This window comes from Hylobates moloch, unplaced genomic scaffold (genome assembly GCF_009828535.3).
Source record: "Hylobates moloch isolate HMO894 unplaced genomic scaffold, HMol_V3 SCAFFOLD_8, whole genome shotgun sequence".
NCBI classification, from domain to species: domain Eukaryota; kingdom Metazoa; phylum Chordata; class Mammalia; order Primates; family Hylobatidae; genus Hylobates; species Hylobates moloch.
This window is the reverse complement of record NW_026652283.1, coordinates 72,465,660-72,492,613: the sequence shown is the minus strand read 5'-3', so window position 1 is coordinate 72,492,613 and position 26,954 is coordinate 72,465,660. Positions and strand designations below refer to the sequence as shown.

Below are 26,954 nucleotides of genomic sequence, written 5' to 3'. Positions count from 1 at the left end.
GGCTACCTCACCTCAGATCCTTTTCCAGGTTATTCTTTTTGCCTTCTTGCCTATTTCCTGCAAAACCATATCCTGTTTTTGTTTTTGTTTCGAGTCGGAGTCTCGCTTTGTCTCCCAGGCTGGAGTGCAGTGGCGCGATCTCAGCTCACTGCAAGCTCTGCCTCCCGGGTTCACGCCATTCTCCTGCCTCAGTCTCCCAAGTAGCTGGGACTATAGGCGCCTGTCACCATGCCTGGCTAATTTTTTGGGGGGGTTTTTTTGTATTTTTAGTAGACACGGGGTTTCACTGTGGTAGCCAAGATGGTCTCAATCTCCTGACCTCCTAATCCGCCCACCTCGGCCCCCCAAAGTGCTGGGATTACAGGCGTGAGCCACCGTGCCCAGCTGTTTTTGTTTTATGAAATTTTATTCTAATCTCACATCTTCTAGGCATTCTGCTGGGTTTACACTGGCAGATTCTGGAGACTCCGTTCCATCTTCAGGTAGTCACAGGGGTAACCTCTCACATGGCCATAACTATAACCTTTACTATTTTGAAAATATTCTAGCATTTGTTCCCAGAACAACTCTGTGGGAATAGATACTGTTAGTCTCATATGAGCAATCTAAGGCTCAGCATCAGTGACTTACCCAACACCACCCAGCTAATAAGACGCCGAGCCCCAAATTGAATCCAGACCCGCTGGCTCCCACTCCAGTGCTCTTTCTACTGTTGTGAAACCCAGACCCCTCAACTATCACCCTTATTACTAAGCACCATTTGTGTTGATGCAGTTGTTCTTGTTATTTGTTCTTGTTATCCTGCACCTTCATGTTCTTGTCAATTGTATTTGTAGCCACGTGCTTACTATGTCTCCTTCCTGTGATTGGGAACCTCCAGAGGTGAGGGTTAGAATTTTCCTTTCTCTGTTGGTCCCTCAGAACCCAGGATAGGGGTCTGCCAACCAAAGGAATGGACCCTGAGGATAAAGGCAAGCACCATGGATGTAGATCTCTGCCACTGGACAGAAATTTGACAATAGTAAGTAACAGCAGCTGCCATTTGTTGAGCACTTACTAGATGCTGAGCATTATGCTAGTTCTTTATTTACATTATTTAATCCTCACAACAAACTTCTAAGGGAGGTATTATTATTGGCAAATGAGAAATCTAATGCTCGGAGACATGGAGTTAGGATGCAACTACATCTGTCTGACTCCAAAAGGATCACATAAATAGCAGAATTCAATTTAGAAAATATGTACCGGGCGTGGTGGCTCACACCTGTAATCCCAGCACTTTGGGAGGCCGAGGCAGGTGGATTACCTGAGGTCAGGAGTTCAAGAGCAGCCTGACCAACATGGCGAAACCCTGTCTCTATTAAAAATACTAAAATTAGCTGGGCGTGGCCAGGCGCGGTGGCTCATGCCTGTAATCCCAGCACTTTGGGAGACGAAGGCGGGTGGATCACCTGAGGTCAGGAGTTCGAGACCAGCCTGGCCAACATGGTGAAACTCCGTCTCTACTAAAAATACAAAAATTAGCCAGGCATGGTGGTAGGTGCCTGTAATCTCAGCTACTCGGGAGGCTGAGGCAGGAGAATTGCTGGAACCCAGGTGGTGGAGGTTGCAGTGAGCTGAAATCATTCCAGCCCTGGTGACAATAGCGAGACTCTGTCTCCAAACAAAACAAAACAAAACAAAAATTAGCCGGGTGTGGTGGCGGGAGCCTATAATCCCAGCTACTCAGGAGGCTCTGAGGCATAAGAATCACTTGAACCCGGGAGGCGGAGGATGCAGTGAGCCAAGATTGTGCCATTGCACTCCAGCCTGGGCGACAGAGCGAGATTCTGTCTCAAAAAAAAAAAAAAAAAAAGAAAAAAAAGATAATCTCTCACTCCCTGAAGGCCCACCTTACCCTTGACTTTTCTTTTCCCAAAAAATAAAATTCAGGAAGAGGAAAGCAGAACAGGTTGTACCTCATGCATAAGCACACACACAATTTCACACACACACACACACACACACACACACATACACACACCACTTATACCTATCACCACCACCCTGGATTTCCTAGCCCCAGGGTGAGGGCTATAAGGGGTCAGGGGTCAGGTTCCCCAGAACCATAGTCCTTGTCCCCTTCCCTGGTGCTAAATAAAAGTGAATAAATACTAAATAAATACAACTGGGGCCCAGGCCCACCCTGCCTTCCCCCTCCCTCCTGTGACCCGCAGGGCAGAGGGGGCAGTTTAGATGGAGGGCTGTCTGTCAGCCCCTTCCATCCACTAACCCATCACTGCCTCCCAGGGCAGGAAACCAGGGCAGGGCCAGCCTGCGCATTAGGGCAGAGAGGAGGGGCAGGTCTCATGCCCACAGCCCCTCCCCACTGAGTCTTAGCATGAGGCAGCAACAGAAGCTCTCTCTTTCTCCCAGCTGAGTCCGAGGCCCCGGTGCCCAGAAAGGGCAGCCGGGATAGTGAGGTTATTTCCTGCCTGCCCAGGGGCGCCGCCGAAGGATCTCCAGAATCTGTGCTCTTCGGTGCAGCCAGTCCTGGGGAGTGGGGCGTGGCGTTGAAGGGGTTGGCCGGGGCACAAAGAAGCTGTATCGGAGGCGTGCGTCCTGGGGGTTGCCAGCCACTAGGACTTGCAGTGTCAAAGGCTGGGCCAGTGGCCCGTGGCCTGACAGTGTCTCTGAGGCTGCAGTGGCCCCGCTGTAGCGCAAGCTGACTGCCCCAGGCAGTACCACATCTGTGGGGGAGGGCATCAGCGTATATTCACCATTGAGGGCATAGGAGCCATCTGGCAGCTTCAGGGCCAAGTAGATGCTCCGGTGGCCAGGGTTTCCCTGCTGCCGGACAAGAATGTGGGTGGCCCCCGCGGGGATAGTGACCACATTGTTGTATCCGTACCTGTGTGGAAGGAGTAGACAGGGCGCTCAGGATCACCTGAATCCCCTCAGCCTTCTGAGCTGTGTTTATGTGACTGTATGTGTGTACATGTGTGTAGATGGTTGTCACCCCAATCCTATGGGAGCTGTTCAGTCTGGATCAGAGCTACATGCACATGTGCCCTACTGCCTCTTATCTCTGGACCTTTACACCCACTGCCCCCTTATTGAGGTGCCCTTCCAAGCCCCACTTCCTTGGTACCTGTCTAATTCCTACCCTCCTTCTGAGACTCAGCTCAGAGGTCACCTCCAAGGAAGCCTTCCCTGATGCTCACAAGGGCACTCACAACACCCTGTTCCGACCTCGGATGAATACATGGGACACCGCACTGTAGCTGCCTACTCTTCTATCTCCCGCTAGACTGTGAGCTCTTTGAGAGTGGAAACAGTGCTGAGTTCCCCTCTGCATCACCAGGACCCAGAATGTCCAGGAAGGTAGAGGGAGGAATAATGGTGAAAGAACCTGAATTTCCTGAAGGAGCCTGACTGCTTGCTGCAGCCAGAACCGTCCCCTCCGCACACCATGCACTTGTCAAACTTCTTCTTGGAGCCAATGATGCGGTCACAGCCAGCATGGATGCACCGGCCCTGGACACAGACCGAGGAGCTGTCCGGGGAACAGGGGGTCCCATCTACCACCTGAGGAAAAGAGAAAGAAGAATGCCGAAGGTTCCTCCTAAGTCAAAAGGGGTTGGCAAATCAAACAAGACCCATGTCCCATCAGGGAAGCAATGTCGGAAAAGTTGGATGAAGTAGGGGATGTAGATGGGTGAGTGCTAGCCACCATGTGGGTGATAATCATAACAATAATAATTATTCTCACATATAACATCTAGCCAGCATTTTCAGAGCACTGAGTATGAATCAGGCAGCATGCTAAGTATTTTACAAACAAAAACGTAAATCTCACCACCACTATTTGAGGTTTTTAGGGATGGAATGCTGAGGTTTAGAAAAGTTAAAGAACCTGTCCAAAAGCCACAAAAATGGCAAGCAGAGGAGCCAAGATGGGAAGTGCAGTCTGTCTGGTCCCAGCACCAAGCCCTAAACCTTGATGGCACTGTCCCTGAATGGACACTAGAGGGCAGCCAGCCTGTAGAAATTCTCAGGTTAGGGGGAAGGGAGCAAAATGCTGCTAGGGCTTGTTTTTCTTTGTGCAGCCTTCAACCCACCACCCTATCACAGAGAGGGAGTGTAGGGACTTCAGTCACCTCCAGGAGGCCTGTCCATTGAGGGACTGGCTGTCCAGGAGCTGAATGAGGCCACCACTATAATTTGACAGAGGAACCCATGGAAGAGGGGTCAAGGACTTGCCCCAAAGGCCACACATTCCATTCTCACCAAATGCAGCACTAGAAGATGGGGAGTCAGAGGAAAAGAAACCACGGGAAATAGGATAGGCTAGAGGGACCTATCGGCCATGTATCTGGAGTCTGGGGCTCGTTTTCCTGATACCCATGTACAGATAAGTCTGAGTGGAATCCTGGACTGGGCTGGCATGGCTGTGGGAACAGGGTTACTTTGGGGGATCTTTGTCATCAGAAAGCAGAGGGAGCACTGGGGGGGTGTGTGACCACAGACAGGGCCTGGGGGTGTCATGACCCTCACCCGTGGCTCCAGCACATAGTAGTAGCCCAGTGCCTGGGCCTGGCAGGTGAGTTTGCACTGGTCCTGGGGGGCCACGCCTGTGTAGCGAGGAACCCAGTCCATGGGCCCTGGGAAGCTCTTGAAGAGGTCGGTGCGGTGGTTGTAGGCAGCACACTGCTCCTCGCGGAAGGTCAGGGCTGGGGGGGTAAAACAGTCAGAGCCCCTCCTTCCTCACATCACCCCACACCCCTCCACCCAGCCCCTGAGAGCTCTAGACAGCACAGCTCTGCTCTTCCCCGCAGACAGCCAAGGACAATTCCCAGAGGTTAAAGGCACTCCCCACAACAGCAGGGGAATCAATACCCCCTTGGTCTTGCACTCAAGGGACAGTCCTTCCTGCTCTACTGTCCCCTCCCAAGGGCTCCCATCACCCCTACTCCTCACCTGAGCCAGTTGGGCAGTCCTCAGTGTTGCAGGAGCGGAAGCGGGTACGGCGGCCCTCACAGTACTTGCCACCATTCCGGGGGACAGGCCTCGTGCAGTCTCGGGAGGAGAACTGGACACCACCCCCACAGGTCCGAGAGCAGTCGCCCCATGGTCCCCAGGGACCCCAGCCACCAGCCTGTGGAATCTGCAAAGGCACAGAATGGAAGTGGGGCATAAGTGAACTCTCTCCCGGGCTTAGGGCTGGTCCCCACACCCCTGGGCCCTTTACCCCACCCCTGCCCTAGGATCTCACATTGAAGTCCTGGAGCTGGTCCATGTGGAGGCAGCGACCACCCATGCAGGCCTGTGCGGGCCCGCAGGGCGTGCCATCGGCCCAGGGCGAGTGTTTGGTCTGGCACATGGCATGGCCATTGAGGTGGCCAGAACACCAGAGGGCAGCACAGGGCGGCGGCAGCTGTGGACAATGGCGTGAGTCGGGCCCGAAGGTCAGCTGGCACTGGCGGTCAGCATCATAGTCCTTGCCAGGGAAAGTCACAGGCAGATGCAGGGGAGCCTCTGGTTTGTCTAAGAGACAGTGCCCTGGGAAGGGGGTTGGGGCACAAAGTCAGCAATGGGCTGAGGGGAGCATTCAGGATTGCCAGCAGAAAACTTGGGCTCCCTGGGGCCTGATGGAGCCTAGAGAAACAATCCTAGGACTATAAGAGTATTTAAATTTTTTTTATTTATAATTTTTACTTTAATTACTTACTTTTTTTTTTTTTTTTTTCTGAGACAGAGTCTTGCTCTGTCACTCAGGCTGCAGTACAGTGGCATGATCATGGCTCACTACAGCTTCAAACTTCTGGGCTCAAGCAAACTTCCTGCCTTGGGCTCCTGAGTAGCTGGGATTACAGGCATGTGCCATGTCCAGCTAATGTTTTGGAATTTTTTGTAGTGATAAGGTCTTGCTATATTGTCCAGGCTAATCTCAAACTCCTGGTCTCAAGCAATCCTCCCACCTTAGCCTCTCAAAGCATTGGGATTACCAGTGTAAGCCACTGTGCCTAGCCCTGTAAGAGGCTTTAATGGGCAGCTATAGTTTATTAGATGCTTATTATGCGAAGAGCATTGGCTAAATGCTTGACCAGCAGGTATTCAATCATGGCAAATACCTATGAGATAGGTACTGCTATTATACTTATCTGACATATCAACTACAAACACAGAGAGGTGAAGTTAACTTACAGTCACACATCTACACCTGCTTAAAGAACAGAATAAGTGGCCAGGCATGGTGGCTCAATGTCTGTAATCCCAGCACTTTGGAAGGCTGAGGTGGGAGGATTGTTTGAGCCTAGGAGTTCCAGACCAGCCTAGGCAACACGGTGAAACCTCATCTGCATTTAAAAAAAAAAACAAAACAACAACAACAACAACAAAAAAAACAGAATAAGGATAGGAACTCAATTCTGCCTATTCTAACCAACTATAGAATATTTGAGTTTGCTTCTCATCAACATCTCTGCCTAGTGGCAGTCATCCTGCTATTCTTGCATACCTCACTGTGTGACAAGGTAATCACCTCCTTCACAGCCAGCCCATTCCAGTGGCGGACCGTTCTGGCCCTCAGAAGGTCAGTTCTAATTCTACTGAGCCAAAATTCGCCTCCTCTAGCTATGCTATTTATTCTGGGAGGAAGTGAGAACTACACAAAGACAGCAGCATTTCTCACCCCTTCCCACACTGCAGAGGAAGCACACTTGGGGGAGGCAATTTGGTCCATGCAGAATGCAGCGGAAGTGAGAGTGCCCTGGAGGACAGGAATTGAGTGCTACCCAGGGAAAGGTAAGTGCCATCTGCTTACCATAGCCATTGTCCAGGAAGTCAGTGATGAAGCGGGCACTGCAGGGGGACCAGGGCTCCTCAGGATCCACATGAGCCATCACAGGGGCCATGACATGGCGAGAGGTGCTCAAAGGCCCATTCAAACTGATGCATGGCTTGGAGTTGTCATGGAGCATGTTGAAGACATGACCTGTGGGAGCAGAGGCCCTGATAGGATCTGAGGGTCCCTTCCCCATGCCCTGAGGGACTCCATCATAAATCTGGCTGCAGCTGTGGATGATCAGATCCATTCCCCACCTCACCCTGCCCCCAGTCCCTTCCTTTCTGGTACTCTCAGGGCTCCCAGTATGTAGCCCCGTCTCTTTCTCTGTCTCCTCTTCCCCAAAATATACTCAGGGTCCCTCCCTACCCACTTTTCCTTATAGCCAACATTCCCAACTGTAACCCCACCCATGGCCTCTCTGACTGCCCCTCCAAATACACACACATACACACATACACACACACAGAGAAAGAGAGAGAGAGAGTTCACAGTAGTTTCGACCAACTAATTTATTTAATAGAAAAATGTAGGCTGGGTAGGCTGGACATGGTGGCTCACACTTGTAATCCCAGCACTTTGGGAGGCTGAGGTGGGCGGATCATGAGGTCAGGAGATCAAGACCACGGTGAAACCCCGTCTCTAATAAAAATATAAAAAATTAGCCAGGCTTGGTGGCGGGCGCCTGTAGTCCCAGCTACTCAGAGAGGCTGAGGCAGGAGAATGGCTGAACCCGGGAGGCGGAGCTTGCAGTGAGCTGAGATCGCGCCACTGTACTCCAGCCTGGGCGGCAGAGCGAGACTCGTCTCAAACGAAAAAAAAGAAATGTAAATGTATGTCTACACCTGGAGCAGACAGGAGTAATAGCCCTATACCTAGGCCTGGGGGAAGAATACCTTGGGACCCCCATTAACACTGTGGCGAACTTGCTACCCCTCCCCCACCTTCTCCTCCCTAATACCTTTCTCATCCACCCCCACTTTACCCAGTTCATGAGCAGCAGTGAAGGCTGACTGGAGCCCATCATCCTCCACAATAGCACAGCTCCGAGCCGGGTCGCACACGGTGCCCACATCAGCCATACCCAGCGTGTCGCAAGTGGAGACTCCACACAGGTCCTATGGAGAGGGATCATAGAAGGTGCATAGAGAGCCAAGACACCTGGGTCCATTGGGTTGAGATCCAGATTCCCGGGGACCTGGGCACTGAGGACCCAGCACTGTCAGGGCCTAGGTAGCCACACATGGCAGTGTGGCTGGGGCAAGGCGTCATGTCACACAACTCCAGGAACATCATTTGCGTTATAGTCTATGTAGTGGCGCTTCTTAGAATTGTGCAGTGCATGGCCTGCGGTGCTCACTGGGGCCTCACCTGACGGGTAAACAGAATGGCTGTGTCAAAGTGGTCAGGGTCCGAGTCCTCAGGGGTGTTGAGGCCCCGCTGCCAGGCACAGAAGCTGCGCAGGGTCTGGGCAGCACTGGGCCCCACCTGGGGCCCCTCCTCGCCTGACCCCAGGATCACTAGCCGAGTCACCACCAAGCTGACAGGATTGCGGATGCTTGGGTGCTTGAAGGCCTTGGCTGCTGCTGCCATCACTGTTAGCAGGTAGCGCTTTAGCCCTGCACCGTGGAATGCGGCCATCTTGTCATCTGCCACCACCAGTGTCTCCACAAATCTACTCAGTGAAGCAAAGCGCTGGAGAGAAAAAGGGAGAGGAAGATCCTGAAATAGCCTCTCAGACCCATGAGCCGGTCGATTCTCCAATCCCTCACTTCCTGGGTCTGGAACTCAGCATAGTCAGCTGGGCCCCACACACCCCACGGGATTCCTGACTCCTGGCGGGTCTTGGTTGGGCCCTTCCCCCAACGCCAAATCTCAGGGCTTTTGTGGTAACTCTGAGGAGTCAGCAGCTGGTTCTAAGAAGGGGAGGAGAAGGGTACGCCATATCCCAGGGCTGCGGGAGCCCCAGAGGTGAAAGCAGCCTGGACTGCCGTCAGGAGGGACTTTGGGGTTCTCCAGGCCTAAGTGTGGCTGGGGCCTATGGGACCAGGGCTAGAGGGCTGGGCTGCAACGTGTCTGCCCTGTGTGGTTGGAGGAACGATTCAGTCAGCAGCTAGGGCCAGGGCCAGAGCTCAGCGTGGCGGGTGTGGAGGGAGCGTCTGGTCTGGATTAAAGCTAGAGAGGGAGGAGGGAGGAGGGAAGGGAAGAAGGGGGAGACCAGGAGTGGGAGGGAGGAAAGGATGGAGCCTCAGGCAGCCTCGCAGTCTGGCCACAGTGTGGGAAGGGGATTGACCAGAAGGAGGTATGGGATACCCTCCCTCTCTTGTCACTCCTGCCCTAGTTTGCAGTTTGCCACAGTGATTTTAAAGGCAGCATCAGAAGCCAGACACCAAGCCCTAGGGCCTCAAACCTCACTCCTTTAGCTGGGAGTGGGGGGTGAAAATCAAATTTGGGGCAGAGAAAAGAGCCAAGGCCAAGGGGCTGTTAGGAGACCTTTACTGCTGGGGACTGTGTCAGTAGGAGATGCCATGGCCAGGAAGGGGTGGGGTGGGGAGGGGGAGCAGTTATTCCCAGCCCGGAGTCTGTGACCCACCTCTGAGAACCCTCGGTGGGTCTGGCTAGGAGAAGGGTGAAGGGGAGAGGCCTGAGTCTTACCAAGAAAGGAGGCTCATGGAGAGAGGAAAGGCAGGCAGAAGGGAGGGAAGCAGAATGGCCAGAAGTGGAAGTGGGTGGAGAGAGGGTGAATAGGGGTCAGTAGGACAGACATGGCGGGAGGACATCGCAGGACACAGACTCCAGAAATGCCTACCTTGGCTCTTCGGGGTCTGGGTCTGGGGCTTCCAAGAGGAGCCTTGACGTTGCACATAGGACCTTGACCGCTGGCAGGACTCTTCCGGCGTAGGATGTGAGCCCCAGGTCCCCCAGCGGAGTTAGGGGTGCCTCCCTCCAGGGGCTGGAGGTGGAGTTCAGCCCCCCGATACTGTAACACACCTAACAGGGCTCCCCCATCCCAGTGCAGAGATGCCACTGACTCCGGATCTCCATTGATGGTGCCAGTCAGGTAGGTGCCAGGCTCTGCTCCACCCAGCAGCTCAGGCGCCTGGCCCAGGTACTGCACTGTCAGCCCCTCGACCTGCACACCGGAGTCCTGCTCCAGCTCTAGTAGCAGCGTCTCCCCAAAGGCCTGCAAGCGGCACAGCAGCCTGGCAGGGGCGCCCGAGCCAGGCAGGACGCTGCCGTTGAGCTTCTCTGGAAACACGATCTCCTCCTCCCGGGGGAGGGGGCTGGCCAGCCGGGCTGAGGGCAGGAGAGAGGCCAGCAGTAGCAGAAGCAGCCACACCAGCCAGGAGAGCGGCACAATGGGGAGCAGGAGGCAGGGTTGGGCTCCCCACAGCCAGTGCCCCGCCAAGCCCCTCCCGGGATGCGAGCCTGTCTGGGACATGGCACTGGTACTGCAGCTGGGAAGGACTGAGGCCGTCTGGGGCACCAAGTCCTCCACACCCTAGCTTTGGAAAGCTCCTCTCTGTAGCCTGGGGGCTTGGACTCCTGCCAAGGTCAGAGGCAAAGTTTTCAGAAGGGCTGGGGACCGTTAAAGGAAATGGAGAAAACTTAGTCCTTGGGCTTGGGAGAGATGCCCAGGGGTCTGGCTTCTCCAAACTCTCCTCCTGAGCCCTCCTTTCCTGGATCTCTGTCTCTCCCTGCCTGTGTCTTCTGCAGCTTCTCTGGCCTCTCCCTCTGTAGGACTCTGTCTGGGCCGCTTCTGTGTCTGCCCTGTCTCTGCCTTCTTCCGCTGTGCCTTTGTCTCTGTCTCTTTCCTCCTCTGTCTCTCTCGTGCATATGTGTCTGTGGGTCTCCCTGTGGGTTCTCCCCAGCCTCTCTCCGCGCCAGCTCTTTTAAGCATGGTGAGCCTCTGCAATTGATTGGCTGATCTCTAAGCCACTCAGCTGAGCTCTGTCGTGGGACTCAGATGGGTGTATCATTGCTTCCCAAAAAAATGGGACTTGCCCAGGGGAGGGGAATCTCTAGCAGCCGAATGGATAATAGGCACTGGGCCAGCTGATGACATAGCCTTTTCCCAAACCCCACAATCAGCCCTCAGCTGTCTCTTTCCCTTTTTGGTGGGACAGAGCCCCAGGAGAGGCAAAGAGTGAGGGAAAGGGCCTGGCCGGCACGCACAGACAGGATCACGATCCTGGGAGAATTCCTGCTCTTATAGTCTAACCTACCAGGGCTTCTCTTTTCTCAAGGCTCCCTCATGCTGCCCTTTGGCCCTAGCGGCTGGTTTCCAGGGCTGAGGGGACTGAGTGAGCTGCCTGAGAAAAGAGGGTAGGGAACAGGTAAGGAGGCATCAAGAGGGAAGAACAAAGAAAAGAGGTAGCTTGACATGGCTCAGGATAGAACTGAACAGCTGGGAAGAGTAAAAAAGGCAGAACAATGGGGGAGGCAAGGAGACAGTGATCAGGGATTTGACTGCCCAAAGGTAGGATGATCCTGCTTGGAATGAACATACGGAGGCGGCAGATGACAAGGCAGGAGGGGTTAACGACTTTTCCTTTTATAGAAGGTGGATCCAGGGTGGCACCTCCTCTTTTCTAACGTCCCTTCTCTCCCTCAGGATCCCCCTTCCTGAGTTACCACTATCCACCCCCTCCAAAGCCCAGAACAGCCATTCCGCCTCCATTTCCCCCCAGGGTTCCCCCTCCCCACTTCCTGACTCCCCATTTCCCTGGCCCAGCTCCCAGTAGCTTCCCCCAGGCTTTTGGCCCTGCTCCTACTCACTCCCAACTGCCCTAAACCCTCCCCCAGCCTCAAGTCAGCCAGCCCCCAGCATAGGCAAGACTTGCTCTCAGGAACCCAGATTCACCCAGTATCAATCTGGGAGAATCCCCACCTGGCTCCCACCATCCACCCCACCTTGCTCTGAGAACCCAGTGGTTCCTGGAATATCTAGTAATCTTTTCTTTTTAATTCTCCCTGGGGCAGGGAGAGGGTGGAGACAGTATTGTGCATATAGGGAAATTAGGGTACTGGGAGAAATCCATTGCCTGGGGTGGGGAAAGTGGCTGGGGAGGAAGAGGTGGTGTTAGGGAAAAGAAGCAAATTATTCCTTTGGCTTTGGATAGGAGGGAACTCGGAAAAGAGGTCTTGGGTGTGAACTCTCAAGGCAAGGAAGGGTTCAGAAGCAGGGGCAATTTCTGCTCACCCCATCCTCTGGCTGCTTGTTTCCCCAGGAAATCCCCAGGAAGGAGAGTGCAGTCAGCAGTCTCTTTCCTTTCCCAGAAGTGGACCACCTCCTCCTGCCTCTATTCCCCTATTCACTCTGCTTTGTCACCTCCTGTCTCCCGCATATTATATCCGTCAGAATACTTCCTTTCCCCCTCCCTTCCTGCTCAGGTCGGTAATACCTGCCCTGGTGCCTATCACTTCCTGGACCACCCACCCCCTTGTGACTGCCAGACCCACCTCTTGACCCACCACTTGCCTGACCCTGGTTCTAAGCCAACGGGGCTGGGACTAGAGGAGTCAGACAAGGGGTGGGAGACCAGAAGGGGCAGGGGCAAGAGGAGCTATCACCAGAGAACTCTACTGCCCCTTTCCACTCCCCTATTTGAGATGAGGACAAAGGGGGTGACTAAGCAGTGAAAGACAAAGGGCTTTAGAGTGGCTGCAGCAGTGTGTGTGGGGGTGTTGGCAGCAGGGAGAAGGCACAAAAGCTGCAGTGTCCTAGGCAGCCCCTCAGTTGCCCCCCACCCCAGTCCCAGCTCAAGCTGCCTCCAGGGCCAAGCAGCCCAGAGTCTATCCTGACTTCTCCCAGGCTGGATTAAGGAAAATAAATGCAGTCCTTCCCATCGCCCACCACCATGGCCACATTTGCTGTGTTTCAACAATAGACAGAAAGAAGGCCCAGGGAAAGAGCAAGGAATGAGGACAACAGAGGGACCAAACCTCTGCCCTGGCTCTATGGCAGCTGCCTTGTCTAGCCCAGGTCCTGGTCAGTTCCCACAGCTAAGGATCTGGCCCCACCCTTTGGTACAGTTCCCATTAGGTCAATTCCCAGGCCAGAAGTCTGGCTTTCCCCTCTTTCTCTGCAGTGAAGAATTCCTCCGTTTCTGCTTCCTGGTCTGTTTGCCTCACCCTGCTGCGCTGCTGGTGGGCTGTGTCCCAGGGATCCTGTCTAGGGGATATCTGGGGAAGGCCTCTTTCCAAGCTCAGTTGGAGAGTTGTACAAACTCTACGGGTGGGTGGCCCTGCTGGAGTTGGGCTTAGAGGCAGAGGGTGAAAACAGGAACCAGCCTCTAAGGCTGGAAAAGTCTTTGTCCATACAGAATTGTGATCAGACTCCTGGTGCTACTATATTTCCATGCTGTTGGCCATTACCCAGGAGGGCTATAGCAGGGTCAGAAAGACGTTAGGGAAAAGAGGCTGACGCAAGACGGAAGTGGGGTGTGAGGCATCTCTAAGGGCGCTTCCTGGGTCTGTGAGTCTGTAGGTTCGGGAAGCCTGGCGGATGTCAGGGTCACCCACAAAGGACCTCCACTCCCCCATCTGGGATGAGGTGGCTCCTACACACCCCGACACTCCCCTCCGCACCACCAATGCCGGCGACCTTGGCATCCTATTCTTTTTTGTTTTGGTTTGGCGGGAGCTCTCAGACCCGCCCAGCCCCACTTAGGCTCCTTTCTCCAATCTCGATTTATAACATCTGGAAATTAGCTGGCTTTCCCAACTCCTGTCTTTTGGATTCAGTGATGGGAAGGTAATTGGCAAAGCCTGGGGCTACCCTATAAGGGCAGGGCTCAGATACAATCCGAGAGCAGGACTAAAGCAGGAGGGCGGCCAAGGCGGAAGGGAGTAGGGAAGGAAGCGCCGCGCGTTTCCAAGATACGCGGGCAGGCTTGGCGAGACAGCACGAAGTATTTGCCCCACGCAGGAAGGGCAATTTTCCCTTGCTCGCTCCTAGAAAAGCCAGCCAGGAGCTGTGGGAGGAACCGCCCTCAGTAAAGATGACTGCAGTCACTGTTATCTAAACGCAAGTGAAGCCGAGTCACAGGACCCGGATGTTGTCAGTTCGACGGTAAACGACCCTGCCAGCTTCCAAGAGGGCGGCTTCACTGTGCGAATAGGTGAGAAGCCAACAAGGAGGCGCGCTGGAGTCACTTCCGCCCGGTTCTCCTTCCCGCAGTCTGCAGCCGGAGTAAGATGGCGGCGCTGAGGGCTTTGGGCGGCCTCCGGGGCGTCGCGGCTCAGGTGCTGCGGCCTGGGGCTGGAGTCCGATTGCAGATTCAGCCCAGCAGGTGAGATCGAGGGCAGCCCTTGACACACTTTCTCCAAGGCTAGGGTTTCTCAGGTTGGGGACGCTTTACTCCCCCAGAAAAGAATAACCCAAGCCTGTGACCCCATAGTCCATCTCTGATTTCTTGGGCTACGGGATACAGTGGCGCCCACTCTGGCGAGGGAGGGGAGAGGGTCTAGAGTTCGTTCGTCCAGAGGTGAAATCAGCGGAGTGGGAGGCTCTGCTTTTTAGCTTCAGTAATTTGAATGCACCTCTCCTGTCATACCTGAGTAGAGCTCAGCCAAAGAGCCAGAATGCTCGCTGTCTGTCTGTCGTTGACCTTGAACAAACACTTTTCTCGTTCATATTCACCTGGTTGGTAATATCAATATGATGAAAATATGAAGAAGCTAGGATCCCAACCTTGCATGCCCAGGGGTGTTGGGTGGAGTTATTCCAGGAATAATTTGTTAGAAGGAATGGAACCTCTAGAGTTCTAGCTTATTTTGCCGAAGCTACATTAACTTCAGATCAGTGACTTGGCATTAAAAAATCCAGGACATTGGTCGGGCACGGTGGCTCATACCTGTAATCTCAGCACTTTGGGAGGCCTAGGCGGGCAGATCATCTGAGGTCGGGAGTTCGAGACCATCCTGACCAAAATAGAGAAACCCCCCATCTTTACTAAAAATACAAAATTAGCCGGGCTTGGTGGCGCATGCCTGTAATCTCAGCTGCTTGGGAGGCTGAAGCAGGAGAATCGCTTGAACCCGGGAGGCGGAGGTTTCAGTGAGCCGAAATCACGCCATTGCACTCCAGCCTGGGCAACAAGAGTGAAACCCAGTCTCAAACAAAAACAAAAACAAAAAACAAAAAAAACCTGGGTCCCTTTGAGAGTGAATGGGAACACAGGAACCAAACACTGTTCAGGCCCTTTGTCTAGGATCTGTCTTTAACTCCCCAGAGGTGCTCGGCAGTGGCAGCCAGATGTGGAATGGGCACAGCAGTTTGGGGGAGCTGTTATGTACCCAAGCAAAGAAACAGCCCACTGGAAGCCTCCACCTTGGAATGGTGAGTGACCAGAGTTGCTGTCCCAACTCACACCCATCCCTGCCCCCAGCTGATCTCCTTTTCTTTTTTTGAGACAGTGTTTCCCTCTGTCTCCCTGGCTGGAGTGCAGTGGTGCGAAAGTGGCTCACTGTAGCCTTGAACTTCTGGGCTCAAGGCAACCTTCTGTCTCAGCCTCCCCAGAAAGCTGCAACACGCCTGTGCCACCACAACCGGCTAATTTTGAAAGTTTTCCTTTTGTAGAGACAGAGTCTTGCTATGTTGACCAGGCTGGTTTCAAACTCCTGGCCTTAGGTAATAATCCTCCCAGCTCAGCCTCCCAAAGTGCTGAGATATAGGCTTGAGCCACCATGCCTGGCCTCCAGCTGATTTCTAAGTGCTCTTGAGCTCTCTGTCTTAGGCAAATTTTAGCCCCTATCCTGTTTGCTTCTTTCACCACGAAATTAAACAGACATAATAGTGATAAAAACAGGTATTTGTGAAGTAGAGAAGGAAAGGAAGGATGTTGCAGAAGAAAATAAAGAGTGCGTCTCAGTAAATACCCAAAAGTCCCTACCAATTTAAACCTTAATGCCAGCTTTTCCCATGTTCAATACATTTCAGGTTCACTACATTATCTCCCTCTCCAGACAAGGTGGTGGTTTTCCCGTTGGTAACCAAATGAAACCTACGTGAATACAAACCATTTTTTTTCCTATCAAAAGTAGCTCTTCCTTTTGACTTTTGATTTTAATCAGTGGCACCCTCATTCTCCTAATCCCTCAGGATTGAAACTTTTTAGTCATCTTTGACTGTTTTATCTTGCCCTCCATGTCTATGTCCAGTAAGTTACCAAACCATGTAGATACTTTCATAATGTCCCATATCTGGTCATCTCTCCCTTTTAATTTTCATTGCCATTATTCAGATTTATCTTGTATTAGACCCTGATTATTTTAGGAGTCTGTTCACTGAGTTTTTGCCGCTGATGTTGTCCCCTTTCCATCTATCCTATACAATGTCATCACCTTCATCTTCCCCAAACATTATTTTACCATGTTATTCGTACTCTTGCTCAAAAACCTTCAAAGACACTTCCAGTTACTTTCCACAAACTTACAGTAACAATAGCTGAGTGCTTACCATTCGCCAAACATTTTTGTATGCATTATTTTGTTTAATCTTTACAACAGCTGTAGGAGAGTATTACCCCAGTCGTGAGGAAATTATGGTCTAGGGAGATTAAAACTTGATTAAAGGCCGGGCACGGCGGCTCACACCTGTAATCCCAGCACTTTGGGAGGCCAAGGCGGGCAGATCACCTTAGGTCAGGAGTTCAAGACCAGCCTGGCCAACATGGTGAAACCCCGCCTCTACTAAAAATACAGAAATTAGCCAGGTGTGGCGGCACGCACCTGTAATTCTAGCTACTGAGGAGGCTGAGGCAGGAGAATCACTTGAACCTGGGAGGCGGAGGTTGCAGTGAACTGAGATCGTGCCATTGCACTCCAGCCTGGGTGACAGGGCAAGACTATCTCAAAAAAAAAAAAAAAAGTTAAGGACACACAGGCAGATTTGTACTCGGGTCTGTCAGACTCCAAAGCCCATGATGAAGAATTTTGGTGGAAAAGATGGGCTCTGGTTTCAAATCTCCACTCTCAATTTACCAGTGCATAAAGCATCTATTTATAGCATTATTTTAAGGATTAAATGAGATAACATGTGCCTGGCACATGTAAGTCCCCTATAAGTGTTCATTGTTATTAATGATATGTACAGATAATTGAACCACTACCCCCTGCTTTGTCCCAATACTTATCGTCCCTCTCTTGGGAAGTCCCAATAAGAGTTCCACGGATGTTTACTTCCTTGTTTCTAAGATTTGGCCCATGTTGATTTCATAGCCTGGAATGCCTCTTCTCCCTTCTAGCTATCTAAATCATTTCCTGTATTTAAGCTCAGATCCTACCTACATGAAGTCTTTGCAGTGTTCTTTCCTTCTTTTAAAAACTTAATGGCTAAGGCACTTTCTTGGTTACTTATAAATTTGACCTCTGTTCCTAGTTTTTCACATGTACTTCTTTCCCCAATTAAAATGTAAGCTTCAGATTAGGTGGGCATGGTGGCATGCGCCTGTAGTCCCAGCTACTCTGGAGGCTGACGCAGGAGAATTGCTTGAACCTGGCAGGCAGAGGTTGCAGTGAGCCGAGATGGTGCCACTGCACTCCAGCCTGGGTGCAGAGTGAGACTCTGTCTCAAAAAAAAAAAAAAAAAGGTAATCTTCTTGAGGGTAAAAGTTCCTTAAGTGGGAGTAAGCATTAGGTATACATTTCCTGACTGGTTGGCCATTCATTGGATACATTTGGAGAGCTGTATATCATAGTAGTTAAGATGTTTGGATCCTGGAGCTAAACAGGCTGGGTTAAAATCCTGGTTCTGCCACTTACTAGTTTTGTGATCCTGGAAAAGTCATTTACGCTCCATGGCCTCAGTTTATCCAATAAAATGGGGATAATGATAGTACCTATTACTCATAACAGTTGTTGTAAGAATTAAATCAATTGGCCGGGCGCGGTGGCTCACACTTGTAATCCCAGCACTTTGGGAGGCCGAGGCGGGCGGATCACGAGGTCAGGAGATCGAGACCATGGTGAAACCCCGTCTCTATTAAAAATACAAAAAATTAGCCGGGCTTGGTGGCGGGCGCCTGTAGTCCCAGCTACTCGGAGAGGCTGAGGCAGGAGAATGGCGTGAACCCGGGAGGCGGAGCTTGCAGTGAGCCGAGATCGCGCCACTGCACTCCAGCCTGGGCGACAGAGCGAGACTCCATCTCAAAAAAAAAAAAAAAAAAAAAAGAATTAAATCAATTAAAGTGCCTAAGGTAGTGCCTGGCACACAATAAAGCGATATAAGTGTTATCTATTATTAAAAAGATATTCTATGCACACTGACTATGAACCATGAAAAAAAAGGTATTCTAGGAGACATAGAGTGAGATTCATGGTGTCTGTCTTCAGAAAGTTTAGATCTTCCTTTTCCCCATCTAAGGGTCCTCTTCCTGGTTATAGTGGAGATTAGGAAATAAAGTATGGAATGGTGAGTTAGAAAATCTGTAGGGAGAGGCTAACTCCTTGCTGTCTTTTGGGGGATCCCAAGGGAATAACCATGTGGCTCTGAACTATTTCCTACTTCTCAGATGTGGACCCTCCAAACGACACAATTGTGAAGAACATGACCCTGAACTTTGGGCCCCAGCACCCAGCAGCGCATGGTGTCCTGCGACTAGTGATGGAATTGAGTGGGGAGATGGTGCGGAAGTGTGATCCTCACATCGGGCTCCTGCACCGAGGCACTGAGAAGCTCATTGAATACAAGACCTATCTTCAGGTGTGGGGAGCGAACGGGAGCCTTTTGGCGGGATCTGGGGTTGCTTTAGCCTGGGGCTTTGCCAGTTTGCTGCCCTTAAAACGTGAGGGGAGGAAGGTGTTGAGAGGAGTAACCGGTTGAGATTACTCTTGGTTGGGTGGATGGAGGGAAGTGGCAGGGAATGCTTGAGTCATTAGGATTTGGTTTATTCAGCAGCAGTGCTTTGAAGCTGGAGCTATACTCAGCTTTTCTCTGGCTGACTTTTTGGCTGGCCCCTTTGCCATTACTTGAGTGCCTCAGTTTCCCTGCTCTTATGTTAGACTAGTGCGTCAAAGCCAGTGTCCCTAGGGGCAGAGAAAGAGAAAAGACATTAGCTCGCTAAGTTTAACAGCTGATTCTTGTATCTTCCAGCTGTCTACGTTTGTTTTCAAAACATTCAATGAGTCAGAGCAACTGAGAGGGGTTTTATGACAGAGTTTGCCATTTTTAGGAGGACTGTATGACCCAAATGATGAAGGTCAGATTTGAAGGAGTTGGATCTCTAATAGGAATCTGAAGTTTTTTTCTTACTGTCATGAAGAAAGGTCCTGATAACAGGATGGTAGGATTAGGATTTAGATCCAGCCCAGTGTCGGGGTGAACAGTGACTAGAATGTGATTCCCCAAGAGAGCCTCGGCGATGACAGTTTCTGGTCCCAGAGTCTATGGGTTAACCCCTGTAGCATTAGCCCCCGTCACAGTGACATCAGAATAAGAACAGGCTGTCCCAGCTAGTAGCGTCTTAGCTCCACCCTCTTCCTGGAAGCTGAAGCTGGTTCAGCAGGCAGTTACAACTTGGCTTTTTGGCATTCTGGAGGAAGGACCATTTCTACCTGATGCTCTGTCTTCCTTAAATACCTCACTCTGGCTGGGCGTGGTGGCTCACGCCTGTAATCTCAGCACTTTGGGAGGCTGAAGCAGGTGGATTACTTGAGGTCAGGAGTTCGAGACCAGCCTGGCCAACAAGGCGAAACCCCATCTCTACTAAAAATACAAAAATTAGCCAGACGTCATGGTGTGCGCCTGTAGGAGAATCACTTGAACCTGGGAGGCAGAGGTTGCAGTGAGCCAAGATCGTGCTACTGCACTCCAGCGCCTGGGCAACAGAGCAAGACTCTGTCTCAAAAAAAAAAAAAAAATAAAAAAAAAAACCCTCCCAGATACTCTTAAGACTGATTGCCTTTCTCCTTCAGTATCTCAGGTTTTTTGTTTGTTTTGTTTTTTCCCCTGAAACGGAGTCTTGCTCTGTCGCCCAGGCTGGAGTGCAGTGGCGTGATCTTGGCTGACTGCAACCTCTGCCTCCCGAGTTTAAGCAATTCTGTTTCAGCTCCTGGAGTAGCTGGGATTATAGGCACGCACCACCATGCTTGGCTAATTTTTTTTTTTTTTTTTTTTTTTTTTTGAGATGGAGTTTCGCTCTTGTTGCCCAGGCTGGAGTGTAATAGTACAATCTTGGCTCACTGCAAACTCCACCTCCCAGGTTCAAGCGAGTCTTGTTCCTCAGCCTCCCAAATAGCTGGGATTACAGGTGCCCACCACCATGCCCAACTAATTTCTATATTTTTAGTAGAGATGGAGTTTCACCATGTTGGCCAGGCTGGTCTCAAACTCCTGACCTCATGAGCCACCCAGACTTGGCCTCCCAAAGTGCTGGGATTATAGGTGTGAGCCACCGCGCCTGGCCAGTATGTCAGTTTTTTAAATTTTTATTATTTTTTGAGATGGAGTTTTGCTCTTGTTGCCTAGGCTAGAATACAGTGGCATAATCTTGTCTCACTGCAACCTCTGCCTCCTGGGTTCAAGTGATTTTCCTGCCTCAGCCTCCCAAGTAGTTGGGATTACAGGCATGCACCACCACGCCCGGCTAATTTTGTATTTTTAGTAGAGACGGGGTTTCTCCATGTTGGTCAGGCTGGTCTCAAACTCCTGACCTCAAGTGATCCACCCACCTCGGCCTCCCAAAGTGTTGGGATTACAGGCGTGAGCCATGTGCCTGGCCAAGGACTCTTGACAGTGGTATCCTGGAGCTAGCTCATACTGGCTTGCAAGAGTGCAGTTGTTAAATTTTCAGGAGTTTTGTGAGCCAGTTGAACGTAGCCATTGTTAGAAATTAATTTATATAAGCTTATGATTTAATACATTATATTAAAAGCAAAGGTAAGATTAAATATTCAAAGCTCATCACTTTATTATTTTACCATGCTCTGCCTTTGAGGTATTTGCTTTGAATGTGTCTGTATGGTGGAAATACTGTATAATGGTGTGGTACTCTTCCCAATGCTGCATTCAGTTACATGATATTGGTAACTTAAAATTGGCCATTGTGGGACTATTTTTACCATGGAAATTGGCAAACACGACAAATCAGTCCTCCTTCACTTTGGAGAGCCAGTTTTTAAACATTTACCAGAATACTACTGGTTTTTGGGATATTTTACCTGCCTTGTTGGGGCTTCTGAGACTAGAAAGGCTTATACAGCACCAACTTCTGGTGCCCACTGAGAGCAAGGCTTCAGGCAGCCAGACTGTGGGCTCCTGAGCCTGTTAGATGTGACCCACATTCCTCCCTCTTCCCAGGCCCTTCCATACTTTGACCGGCTAGACTATGTGTCCATGATGTGTAACGAACAGGCCTATTCTCTAGCTGTGGAGAAGTTGCTAAACATCCGGCCTCCTCCTCGGGCACAGTGGATCCGAGGTATGTCACCCCGGCTTTTTCTGCGGCCCACTGTGAGCATAGCATAGTGCCTTTTCCACCACTTCCCCGTTGAACCCAAGCTTAATGCTCAGACTCCAGGCTCTGCCCAGACCTCTCTGTCCGCCTCAGTGCTTGGCTCCTATATCCTGCCTTCTCCTTGTCTTCACAGTGCTGTTTGGAGAAATCACACGGCTGTTGAACCACATCATGGCTGTGACCACACATGCCCTGGACCTTGGGGCCATGACCCCTTTCTTCTGGCTGTTTGAAGAAAGGGAGAAGGTAAGAGCGGGAGGAAAGGATAGGAATAGGGAAGGAAGTGCAGGAAGTAGAGAAGGTATAAAGGAGACAGGAGATTAAAAGAAGAGAGAGAACATGGGAGAACATTTGGAGGGAAAAGGTATGTTTAACTTGGGTTATATTTGTAGAAACTATATCATGAGGGGCTGGTTGGGCACAAGAAGGCAGAAGGTGGGGGAGTAGGCCATCATAGGACCTGGGAGCCTGGGACTTTGACACTAATTCCCAGCACGTTCTATGAAGATGTTTGAGTTCTACGAGCGAGTGTCTGGAGCCCGAATGCATGCTGCTTATATCCGGCCAGGAGGAGTGCACCAGGTGAGCAGGTCCCCGGCTTCCCCCGATGTCCAGCCCAGGCCTATTTTCCCTGTGGCCACTGGAGGGCAGTGCTGGATGATGGAAACTCCAAACCTGTATTCCTGGGGGAGGGGGTGCTGAGAGGGCTCTCCTTAGCGAAGGCTGTGCCACATTCAATAGCACCTCCGTTTGACTTCTAGGACCTACCCCTTGGGCTTATGGATGACATTTATCAGTTTTCTAAGAACTTCTCTCTTCGGCTTGATGAGGTGGAGGAGGTAAGCTAGGAGTCAATGGGAAAAATCTCTCTCCCACAAGAAGGGCTTGTGGGGTTTTATTCCCCAGTTGTAAAAAAATATAGAGATATTTGAAGAGTGTGAGGAAGAGTATTAACACACCAGTTTTCTTGATCAATAGTTGCTGACCAACAATAGGATCTGGCGAAATCGGACAATTGACATTGGGGTTGTAACAGCAGAAGAAGCACTTAACTATGGTTTTAGGTGAGGGGAATACAACTTCTCTCCTTAGGAGTGGGGATGGGAGTGGGGGAGTTCCAGCCTAATATCTTGTCTTTGAAGACTTGTTGGCATCCTCCTAGTCATACCCTGAATGTGAAGGATCAACAAGAATGAGCCTCCTTACTTAGTTTGTGGAGAGTGGCCCTTATTCCCATTATGCTCTCCACAGTGGAGTGATGCTTCGGGGCTCAGGCATCCAGTGGGACCTGCGGAAGACCCAGCCCTATGATGTTTACGACCAGGTTGAGTTTGATGTTCCTGTTGGTTCTCGCGGGGACTGCTATGATAGGTAAGGCCCCAATCGTTTCTCGGCTGATATTCCAGCTAGTTTCCCCTGTCTCACTCTTCTCTTTGCCACTTCCTTCTTTACCCTACTTCTCAGTGTCTGTGGGAGCTCTTGTGTGTGTTAGACGAGGTTGCTCTCAAAACACTTTCACATATATGGAATCTTACTTCTTTTTTTCTTTTTTGAGATGGAGTTTCGCTCTTGTTGCCCAGGTTGGAGTGCAATGGTGCAATCTCGGCTCACCGCAACCTCTGCCTCCCGGGTTCAAGTGATTCTCCTGCCTCAGCCTCCTGAGTAGCTGGGATTACAGGCATGAGCCACCACGCTCAGCTAATTTATGTATTTTTAGTAGAGATGGGGTTTCTCCATGTTGGTCAGGCTGGTCTCAAGCTCCTGACCTCAGGTGATCTACCCACCTCGGCCTCCCAAATTGTTGGGATTATAGGCGTGAGCCACCACACCCGGCCTATGGCATTTTTTCTATCTTTACATTATCCTTGTCTTAGGTGGAGCTAGCTTTGGCTGCATTTTATAGCTGAGAAAGCTGAGGCATAAAAGTTAGGGATTAGCTGGGATTATTCATCAGGAGTGGTCGAGAATAGAATCCTTCTGATCCAGTGTTCTTTCTAGTAGATCCTAAGCTTCAGATTCTCCTCCTGGGCCAGGCTCAGTGGCTCATGTGTGTAATCCCAGCACTTTGGGAGTCCAAGGTAGGTGGATCACTTGAGGTCAGGAATTCAAGACCAGCCTGGCCAACATGGTGAAACCCATCTCTACTAAAAATACAAAAAATTAGCTGGGTGTGGTGGTACATGCCTGTAAGTCCAGCTACTTGGGAGGCTGAGGCAGGAGAATTGCTTGAACCTGGGAGGTGAAGGATGCAGTGAGCTGAGATAGAGCCACTGCATTCCAGCCTGGGCAACAGAGTGAGACTCTGTCTCGAAAAAACAAAAGACAAAAAAACAAAAACAAATTCTCCTCCTGTTTTCTCACCCTGAGTCAGATTTGTTACTGTGTATTTTTTGTCTGTTTGTTTTATTTTTTGAACCTGGTAGCTACTGTATATTTTTGTTTGTGCATTTGACTCTCACCCATTCTGTGGTCCAAAAAGTGCTTAAGGAGGTAATTAAAGAAATAAATACTACAGGCCGTGTTCTGAGAAAATAAGCAGAGGGTTTGGGGAAGCACCCGAGAATAGAAGAAAAGATTACAGGGGTTTGGGCTTGGTGGCTCATGCCTATAATCCTAGCACTTTGGGAGACCAAAGCCGGCAGTCACTTGAGCTCAGGAGTTGGAGATCAGCCTGGGCAGCAAAGTGAAACCTCGTCTCTACAAAAAATATTCGGATGTGGTGGTGCACGCCTGTAATCCAAGCTACTTTGGAGACTGAGATGGGAGGATCACTTGAGCCCAGGAGTTCGAGGCTGCAGTGAGCTGTGAAACCCTGTTTCAAAAAAAAAAAAAAAAAAAGACTACAGGGTTTATATGGGTGGCCAAGCCAAGCAGAGGTGCTGTACTTGGAGAAAAGAGTGGGGAGAGTTGACCTAACCCTTTTGAGGTTTGCCAAAGGGCATCCTTCCTAGCCCCATACCTGCTCCTCTGACTGTTCTTCTCTTGCTCTGTCTCATCTACTTGAGGTACCTGTGCCGGGTGGAGGAGATGCGCCAGTCCCTGAGAATTATCACACAGTGTCTAAACAAGATGCCTCCTGGGGAGATCAAGGTTGATGATGCCAAAGTGTCTCCACCTAAGCGAGCAGAGATGAAGGTTGGCTGCAGGGAGGGGGAAAGTGTGGGGTGTTGGAAAGGGGCCAGTGGCTGCGGAGGAGTATCCTTGGATTAAATCCTACCTTTCAGTTTTCTTTCTTTCTTTTTTTTTTTTTTTGAGACAGAGTTTCACTCTTATTGCCCAGACTGGAGTGCAATCTCAGCTCACTGCAACCTCCGCCTCCCAGGTTCAAGCAATTCTTCTGCCTCAGCCTCCCAAGTAGCTGGGATTACAGGCACGTGCCACTACGCCCAGCTAATTTTTTGTATTCAGTAGAGACAGAGTTTTACCATGTTGCTCAGGGTGGTCTCAAACTCCTGACCTCAGGTGATCTTTGGCCTCCCAAAGTGCTGGGATTACAGGGGTGAGCCACCACACCCAACCCGGTTTTCTTTTTATAGAGAATTCACTGTATAATAAGAGATTCAGTTTTTTTTAATTTTTTAAATTTTTTTTTTTTTCTTTTTGAGATGGTGTCTTGCTCTTTCACCAGGCTGGAGTACAGTGGCATGATCTCAGCTCACTGCAACCACTGTCTCCTGGGTTCAAGCGATTCTCCTGCCTTAGCCTCCCGAGTAGCTGGGATTACAGGCACCCACCACCACGCCCAGCTAATTTTTGTATTTTTAGTAGAGACGGGGTTTTACTGTGTTGGCCAGGCTGGTCTTGAACTCCTGACCTCTTGATCCGCCCACCTCAGCCTCCCAAAGTGCTGGAATTACAAGCGTGAGTCACCGCACCTAGCCATATAAGAGATTCTTAATCTCCCATAGCTCTCCTGTTTTATTCTGTATCCTCTCTGCTTACTGACTGACATGTGGCTTTAGTCTCCCTGAGGGTAGAGATTATTTTCTGTGCTGGGGGAAGGCCTAGGAGACAGAGTTTGGATATGGTTTATTGATGCTCCCTGTTTCCTCTCTTCAGACTTCCATGGAGTCACTGATTCATCACTTTAAGTTGTATACTGAGGGCTACCAAGTTCCTCCAGGAGCCACATATACTGCCATTGAGGCTCCCAAGGTGAGGAGAGGAGGGGAAGAAAAAGACCATATGTAGAGTAGGTAGCTAAAGATAGATGTTTAACAAAATGCTCATTCATCATTGAGAGAGAAAACAGGAGGATGAATAGAGATTTTGTTGGCAGAGAAAAATACTCTTCATGTTAATAGAGACACCCAACCTTCTTCCTTGAACAGGGAGAGTTTGGGGTGTACCTGGTGTCCGATGGCAGCAGCCGCCCTTATCGATGCAAGATCAAGGCTCCTGGTTTTGCCCATCTGGTAAGAATCAATCCCAGTAACTTTAACTCCAATGAATTAAACCTGACCTTGGTTGAGGTTTTTATGAACTCTTCTTGTTTCTCCTCCCACCTTGCAAGTCTTACCTAATATTGTTGCCATCTCAATCTCCCTAGGCTGGTTTGGACAAGATGTCTAAGGGACACATGTTGGCAGATGTCGTTGCCATCATAGGTACGAGGCCTACTGTGTAGTAGAGGTATCCTAGACAAAGGAGTTCGGGATGCCCACTGGGGACAGAAAGAGAACACTTACTGTTCACCATAGGCCATGGCATGGACTCGGGTCCTCAATCTCTTGAGCACAGTAATGGGTTCTGGATCTTGGGTAACACCACTTTTTTCGTTTGTTTGTTTTGCCTCACAGCAGGAAGATAAGTAACACCACTTTTTTCCTCCATCCTCTCACCTAGGTACCCAAGATATTGTATTTGGAGAAGTAGATCGGTGAGCAGGGGAGCAGCATTTGATGCCCCCTGCCTATCAGCTTCTTCTGTGGAGCCTGTCCCTCACTGGAAATTGGCCTCTGTGTGTGTGTGTGTGTGTGTGTGTGTGTGTGTGTGTGTACATGTTCATGTACACTTGGCTCTCAGGCTTTCTGTGCATGTACTAGAAAAGGAGAAATTATAATAAATTAGCCGACTTGCGGCCCCTAGGCCTAAACTTCTTGTATCTTAGTGTCTCAGTATCTTAGTGTCCTTCACTCGGACTGTAAACCTAAGAGTGTTTCATTAACCCTCCATTCCTGTTAGATTCAGTCAGGTCTTTGCAATTTTTCCTGCTCGTCTCCACCCCCTTCTCTGACTCTTTTCCTTTCCACTTCTCTATTCCCCGTTTCCTCTTTCCCCTCAGTTCCCTCCTTGCCCAAACCTCAGTGCCCACATAAGTTGATAAACCACTCAAATCAAGACCTGGGGTAAAGTTGGGAGGGAAAGGGCTATAGTGGGGTCTGAGGGAATGTTGACGGGCAGTTTAGCACAGATAAATCTCTGAACCAGCCGGGCACGGTGGCTCACGCCTGTAATCCCAGCACTTTGGGAGGCCGAGGCGGATGGATCACCTGAGATCAGGAGTTCGAGACCAGCCTGATCAACATGGAGAAACCCTGTTTCTACTAAAAATACAAAATTAGCAGGGCGTGGTGGCGCATGCCTGTAATCCCAGCTACTCGGGAGGCTGAGACAGGAGAATTGCTTGAACCCAGGAGGCAGAGGTTGTGGTGAGCCAAGATCGCGCC

General features: G+C 50.6%; 2 protein-coding genes across 4 annotated transcripts; one reads left to right on the top strand and one right to left on the bottom strand.

Moving 5' to 3' along the window:
- Positions 1 to 1,041: 1,041 nt before the first annotated feature.
- On the bottom strand, positions 1,042 to 11,142 carry ADAMTS4 (ADAM metallopeptidase with thrombospondin type 1 motif 4). 2 transcript variants are annotated; one of them, XM_032161196.2, is made up of 9 exons: positions 9,636 to 11,142; positions 8,198 to 8,521; positions 7,812 to 7,944; positions 6,806 to 6,976; positions 5,255 to 5,541; positions 4,960 to 5,146; positions 4,537 to 4,712; positions 3,392 to 3,567; positions 1,042 to 2,729 (listed from the first exon to the last, which is right to left on the bottom strand). In XM_032161196.2, exons 1-9 carry the CDS (start codon positions 10,266 to 10,268, stop codon positions 2,276 to 2,278), a joined length of 2,541 nt encoding a protein of 846 aa, XP_032017087.1. In that variant the 5' UTR covers positions 10,269 to 11,142; the 3' UTR covers positions 1,042 to 2,275. The 2 variants fall into 2 exon arrangements, with proteins under 2 accessions (XP_032017087.1, XP_032017086.1); XM_032161195.3 differs by having other exon boundaries at positions 2,365 to 2,890.
- Positions 11,143 to 13,786: 2,644 nt separating this feature from the next.
- Positions 13,787 to 26,380, top strand: NDUFS2 (NADH:ubiquinone oxidoreductase core subunit S2). 2 transcript variants are annotated; one of them, XM_032161193.2, is made up of 14 exons: positions 13,787 to 14,121; positions 15,064 to 15,170; positions 18,343 to 18,533; positions 21,129 to 21,249; positions 21,419 to 21,531; positions 21,793 to 21,867; positions 22,047 to 22,124; positions 22,264 to 22,349; positions 22,537 to 22,656; positions 24,291 to 24,420; positions 25,345 to 25,440; positions 25,617 to 25,700; positions 25,835 to 25,892; positions 26,131 to 26,380. In XM_032161193.2, exons 1-14 carry the CDS (start codon positions 14,027 to 14,029, stop codon positions 26,166 to 26,168), a joined length of 1,392 nt encoding a protein of 463 aa, XP_032017084.1. In that variant the 5' UTR covers positions 13,787 to 14,026; the 3' UTR covers positions 26,169 to 26,380. The 2 variants fall into 2 exon arrangements, with proteins under 2 accessions (XP_032017084.1, XP_032017085.1); XM_032161194.2 differs by lacking the exon at positions 15,064 to 15,170 and having other exon boundaries at positions 14,031 to 14,121.
- Positions 26,381 to 26,954: the final 574 nt, after the last annotated feature.

What these genes read in the sequence shown, in the direction of transcription:
- ADAMTS4 (XM_032161196.2), bottom strand. Translation starts at nt 10,268, where the DNA reads ATGTCCCAGACAGGCTCGCATCCCGGGAGGGGCTTGGCGGGGCACTGG. An exon ending in CACTGCTGCTCATGAACTGG is followed by an intron (nt 6,977 to 7,811) that starts GTAAAGTGGGGG and finishes CTGCTCCCACAG; the next exon opens with GTCATGTCTTCAACATGCTC. An exon ending in CTTCCTGGACAATGGCTATG is followed by an intron (nt 5,542 to 6,805) that starts GTAAGCAGATGG and finishes CCCCCTTCCCAG; the next exon opens with GGCACTGTCTCTTAGACAAA.
- NDUFS2 (XM_032161193.2), top strand. Translation starts at nt 14,027, where the DNA reads ATGGCGGCGCTGAGGGCTTTGGGCGGCCTCCGGGGCGTCGCGGCTCAG. An exon ending in GCACTTAACTATGGTTTTAG is followed by an intron (nt 22,350 to 22,536) that starts GTGAGGGGAATA and finishes TGCTCTCCACAG; the next exon opens with TGGAGTGATGCTTCGGGGCT. An exon ending in CGCGGGGACTGCTATGATAG is followed by an intron (nt 22,657 to 24,290) that starts GTAAGGCCCCAA and finishes CATCTACTTGAG; the next exon opens with GTACCTGTGCCGGGTGGAGG.